We start from the raw sequence: 6,323 nt of genomic DNA on the forward strand, positions 1-6,323 counted from the left end.
CACGTCCCATCGAGTCCACCATCCTTTGTCATGTGCCATTTGTGTCGATTTTACAAGTGACTTTGGCTCCTGGCCTAGCCCGTGCCACCATCGACATCCAAATCGGAATATGCCCGTCCCGTTGCATCCGCCTTATTGGTGACTAATCATTTTTTCTTTTGGATTTGAATACTCGTTTGAATTGGGCCGTGTCCCCGGGAAAGAATTTCCTCGTGATCCCTGCTACATACTGTCCACACGTGTAGAGCCCAGCTTGTGCTTTCTCGCCTTGAGCTCCACGCCCAATGATCTCCATCTCCTCTCTCTTGTTCGGTTAGAGAAAAATATAGTATACTGCTAGTACCAAAGCAGCCGGTGCAAGAATCATTGTTAGCTCTCGTCCAACCACCCGCTGAAATGATCGTTTCAGCGATTTGCATTTGATTTATCCCGTTCCAATCGAACTTGGAGCATGCATCATTGTTTTCTAACCAGCTGGTGAAATTGTCCTGGTGATGTGAAAACTAAACTGCTTCAGATTCCACGGCTTTAAACAAATCTACAGCACTCTTGTTGAGGTTTGTCGTCCGAGGGTAGTCATAGACTCATAGTTTTCATCCACACAGCGGATTAGGCAGCCAGTTTTGTGTAGTAATTTCTGTGATTATATATGAAAATATATAGCTTCATTTTGGATACAACTGATGATGAGCTGATGGAGAGAAAGAAAGAAACGCCAAATCCATGCCGGAAGCAGTAATAGAATTCTCCCCAGGGTGGCATTGTGGCAACGCCACTTGATTTGTTTTCTTCTGCAGGGGGGAGACGAGACGAGAGAAGACAAGCGAACCAGTTAAGCTGCCACCTTATGATGAGCCGGCCCCTATACTACCCGCCTCCGCCCCCCTCCCGTATATCGCCACGCCCTCGCCCTTGGCAACAAGCAGCGACACGCCACGCCACGACACGGCGCAGCCCGACGACGCGCGCGCGAGAGCTCTCCCCGTGCTCATGCCACTGGCGACGCCACCCATGGAGATCGACCTGGACGCCGTGCGCGCGGCGCGCGTGCTGGGCCGCGGCGCCATGGGCACGGTGTTCCTCGTCGGGGGCGGCGGCGGGGAGGCCTACGCGCTCAAGGTCTTCGACAAGCGCTCCCCCGCGGCGGCGTCGAGGCCGGCCTCGGGCGCGGGCGCCGACGCCGCGCGGCGCGCGCGGTGGGAGGTGACCGTGCTGTCGCGCCTGGCGCACCCGCACCTGCCGTCCCTGCTCGGCTGCGCCGAGACGCCCGACCTGCTGGCGTGGGCGCTGCCGTACTGCCCCGGCGGGGACCTCAACGAGCTCCGCCACGCGCAGCCCGACCGCGTGTTCTCGCCCGCGGCCATCAGGTTCTACGTCGCCGAGCTGGTGTCCGCGCTCGCCGAGCTCCACGCCGCCGGGATCGCGTACCGCGACCTCAAGCCCGAGAACGTGCTCCTGCGCGCCGACGGCCACGTCACGCTGACCGACTTTGACCTCTCGCGGCAGCTCCCGCCCAGGTCGCCCCCCGCGTCCACGTCCACCTCGTCGTCGTGCTCCGCGACGTCCTCGCCGCCGCCTCAGGCACCGAGCCATGGACGGGCCCAATACCACCACCACCTGAAGCGCGTCTTCAAGAGGAGCGAATCCGCGGTGACCGCGTCAACTTCCGGGCAGGAGGAAGAGCCGCGCAACCTCGCTTGGTACCTCAACAGAAGCGTCGACGGCGGCGGCGATCAGGTCAAGAAGGCCAAGTCGGCGAGGGTGTCTCCGGTGGACCGCGGCAAGAAACTCGCGGGCCTCTCCTCGGCCGCGGCGGGCGAGCGGTCCTTCTCGTTCGTGGGCACGGAGGAGTACGTGGCGCCGGAGGTGGTGTGCGGCGACGGGCACGAGTTCGCCGTCGACTGGTGGGCGCTCGGGGTGCTCGTCTACGAGATGTCCCACGGGCGGACGCCGTTCAGAGGCCGGAACCGGAAGGAGACGTTCCGGAACGTGCTGCTCCGGGAGCCCGAGTTCTCAGCGGACGCGCGGCGGCGGTGGCCGGAGCTCACGGACCTCATGACCAGGCTTCTGGAGAAGGATCCCTCCATGCGCCTGGGGTTTGCCGGCGGAGCCGACGAGGTCCGAGCGCACCCGTTCTTCGCCGGAGTGTCGTGGGACCTGCTCGGGGAGGTGTCCCGGCCGCCTTACATTCCCCCGCCGGCCGATGACACTATCGCCTGCGAGGGCTTCAGTGTGGTGGAGTATTTCGATAAGCTTCACCAGCCTCCACCGTCGCCGGCGGAGCATTCGCCAGAGGAAGAGCTTGTGCCGGAATTCTGACATTGGTTGTTTCCGCTCGAGCTTTGAGCTCCTTGTTTTCCCGTTTTGCACCCTAGAAGATTACTATATCATGTAACGAGGGATGTCAGTTATATGTGTACATAGAGAGGCGGTGATGTTGTAAAATCATAATAGTAGGGAGGCAGCTCGGTGAAATTGAGCAGGATAAAAGACTTGCGCTTTCAAACTTTTCAGCAGTTTACTACTGAAACTGAATTACTGAAGGCAAATGTCATCCGTGATTATGAATTTCTGGTGCATACCATGCATCATATATGTCTGCAAACAATTTCGTTTTATGAAAAATTCAACTAAATTGGATAAATTACGCCGTAAATCAATGACTGAGTTACAGTTGTTGGTGCTAGTACGATTGCATCTTCAGAGAGAAGAGCATCTTTGACGGAGTTGGTTGGTAATGGCAACTTCGTTGGGCCATGAGAATTCACTCCCATCTCCGAACGCAGGACCATGTACGGACGCACGTACGTATGTCAATTCCACCCATGGTTTTGTACCGCTACTCTACATTCGTGTACGTGCCCAATTGATCTGTCAGGGGCTGTTTAGTTCCCAAACCAAAAAAATTTTGGTCTGTTTAGTTCCCAAACCAAAAAATTTTGGTTGTCAAATCAATAGTTTGACCAAATGTCGGGAGGATTTTTCGGACACTAATTAAAAAACTAATTTCAGTTTTCACTTGGAAACCGCGAGACGAATCTGTTGAGACCTTTGACCGCATCATTAGCACATGTGGGTTACTGTAGCTGTTATGGCTAATCATACACTAATTAGGCTCAAAAGATTCATCTCGCCGTGTACATCCAAACTGTGTAATTAGTTTTGTTGTTTAACTACATTTAGTACTCCATACACGTGTCCAAAAAGAGAGGCACAAAGTTCGAGGTGTACCATACACGTGTACATCAATGTTCAGCTGCCGGCTGGTTCCATGTCTTTAATGAGTTCGGGTTGATGCATTGGCGAACATAACTGATGGCTGTTTCATCAGACCTTCAGTAAAGTCTCGTCGGTTCTTCATTCCTGTCAAAACTGCACATATTGTTAATTATTCAGTTAGTGTGACTGTACTTCAACACAAGTTTATGACTCGTTTCTTGATCTGAAAATGTGTTTGTAATCGTGAAAAACAGATGTTTGACTCGGGCAACTGATAGCTGAATAATGATATGGTTTCTGACAATTGATTCAGTCCACTGCTGAGCGCGCGTGCGGAGCTTATCTGATCAGAAAAGAAATGCTATCTGCTGCCTAGTAGTATCTATAGATTGGTCGCTTCAGACACTAGGGATAGATTAGGTGATCTACTTTGAGCTTGACCGTGCGTTTAATCTGCACCGTTGACGAAGGTCGTCTACTCTACTAAATCGCTTAACGCTGGCGCTTAGCGACCGACCGGCACTTTGGGGAAGGGTTTTGCTGCAATGAGTGGGCACTCACAAAGTGGCAGCAAAGCCGGCTAGTTATATCAGCCGGTTCGCCATCAGAACCGACAAGACAAGTTAAACCTATGAGAACGTCAGTGTTAGCCACGTAATCTACGAGTCAGGCATGATGGGAAGGGTTTGATGGGGAGTGTTCGAGGATCAGGAGACACTGGAGCAGAGCTTGCTTTCATGTGCCGAACTTGATGATGATATGCAGCTTAATTTTGCATATATATATATCTCTGCTTCGCGCGGGACAGCACGCAGCAGGTAGATCAGATCATATTGTATTTCGTAATAATAAACTTTGGCCGATAGATATCTTTGTTTCGCAGCACGCATGCGGCGTATGTAAGCAGACTGATGCAGATCTTTTTTTTTAGAGTTCTGACTGATGCAGACCTATATATATGCTAGCTAACAACTAAAGCTTTATATCTCTGAACCCATGCGTTGCTTAGCTGCTTTTGTATGCTCATTATCTATGATGCACCGATACTGGATACTGATACTCCGATACGGCGATACGACAGCTGAGAAAAATAAGGATTCTCCGATACTCCAAGTATATAAAAAATTAATAAATAAAAATAACAATGAAGATAATTAAAAAAAACATGGTTCAATAACACATTCCAGACAGAATAGTACTTTGTTCTTGCAATAAAGTTCTAAAGAGAAATGACTATGAATATAAGATAGCAAGTAACATTTAGCTACATGGTTAGACTAAATGAGACTTCAAGACTAAGGTAGGTCTTAGTCCAGCTCCACGTCAAAAGATCCTCTTTCGTCGCCTTGAAATAGCATCACTTCAAATTCTGGATCATCTAGTGAGAGATCAGCAAGCTCAAGTACACCAGCACCATCAAAGGTCTCATGATTATCTCCTCCAATATCCCACATCTGAGATGAGCCCTTTAGGTACTCTTCGGATTTTCTAGACAAAAGGCGTATGTTATTGTGAACAAACACTAAATCCTCAGCACTTGAAGGAGTGAGCTTGTTTCTCCTCATGCTATGGATGAATCCATATGTACTCCAGTTCCTTTCGCATGCAGAGGAAGATGATGGTTGGCCAAGTATTTTGAGTGCAAGTGATTTTAATTCTGGAGCATGTTGACCATGAATGCCCCACCATTGCTTTGGCTCAAAAAGATCTCTATCCTCAATTGATTCACGGCTACCAAAGCATCCTCCAAAAAGAGAAAAATCTGCAAACTGTTGCTTGATTTTCCTAAGATCCTCTGGATTGGGAAATACCTTTCTAAAGCATTTGTTTCTCATGTCCAAAACTTCAGTGTCTTCATGGGGACGTACACGATTAGGAACTAAAGAAAGCCACTTTTCAGTATAGTACCTACATAAAGAAGAGCCTACATCAGTCCCAAATCTGATATAATATGAATAAAAGACAACTAAAAAATGATAATTGGTAGCTAAAATTTACCTAGGGTTGAGAGAATGTGCCAAGCAGTGGAGAGGTGTATTGCTTTTAAGCCACCTATCATATAAAATGGCATAAACAATGTCATAGAAGGTAGATTCTTCATCATGTGGCTTTCTCTCATGTTGATATATGCAAGCTTTAACTGCCTCTATCATTGTGTCCCACATCTCATAAATCAAATGGAGAGATGGCTTATCGGTGTCTGCTGCCCTTAGCATTGAAAAAATGGGCTCAGCGAAATCAACAATGTATTTAACATTGTCCCACCATAAATCATCAAGCACCTTTCCTTTCACAAATCTTGCTTTGCCCTGATCATCGTCCCTATAAGCTGTCCATTTGTCACTAACCACCATTAGCAAAAGAGAATCTTTAAGGCGAAGGAACCTCTTAAGCATGACGATATGTGATGCAAATCTTGTATCAGCAATAGCAAGAAACTTAAGATCACTATACTCATTGAACATTGATAGCCGCATGCTGTGATTCATTATAAAGTGCTTGATCATGAAGGCATCATCCACAGTTTCCTTGATCCACATGAGGTCATCATTCTCACCATCATTATTTTTTGCAGCACAAATGTTCTTCAGTGCCAAATTTAAAGTGTGTACAACACATGGGGTCCAAAAGATGTGGTTGTACTTCTGTTCAACAATCATCCCAGCACCTTTGCAATTCGCAGCATTATCTGTCACCACCTGGACGACATTTTTTGCTCCTACTTCTTCAACCACTGCGATCAATTTTTCAGCGATGTATTCCTTCCTCTTGACCTCTCCTTCAAAGTTAATAGCTCTTAAGAACATAGGGCCACCCTCAGTTATTGCTATAAAGTTGATGAGTGGGCGTCGTTGAGCATCAGTCCAGCCATCAGATGTAATAGTCACCCCTTTTGTAGACCATGTACTCTTGAATGGTTGCAACAGCCTCTCAACATTAATTTTCTCATTTTGGAGAAGGGTCGTCCTCAGCTTGTTATATCCAGGAGGAACATACCCACCCAAATCTGTGTTTGCAAGAAATTTGAAAGCAGCTATGTAATTTGGATTTCTTTCCAAATTGAATGGAACACCAACAAAATAAAAAATAGCAATAAACAAATG

At 48.2% G+C, this 6,323-nt stretch overlaps 1 protein-coding gene across 1 annotated transcript; it reads left to right on the top strand.

The window, feature by feature from the left end:
* The first annotated feature begins 847 nt into the window (after nt 1-847).
* On the top strand, nt 848-2,506 carry LOC120658898 (serine/threonine-protein kinase UCNL-like). Its single transcript, XM_039937029.1, has one exon. The coding sequence runs from the start codon at nt 991-993 to the stop codon at nt 2,317-2,319; it is 1,329 nt and encodes a 442-aa protein (XP_039792963.1). The 5' UTR covers nt 848-990; the 3' UTR covers nt 2,320-2,506.
* Nucleotides 2,507-6,323: the final 3,817 nt, after the last annotated feature.

Source organism: Panicum virgatum, chromosome 2N, assembly GCF_016808335.1.
Source record: "Panicum virgatum strain AP13 chromosome 2N, P.virgatum_v5, whole genome shotgun sequence".
In the NCBI taxonomy this organism is placed as follows: domain Eukaryota; kingdom Viridiplantae; phylum Streptophyta; class Magnoliopsida; order Poales; family Poaceae; genus Panicum; species Panicum virgatum.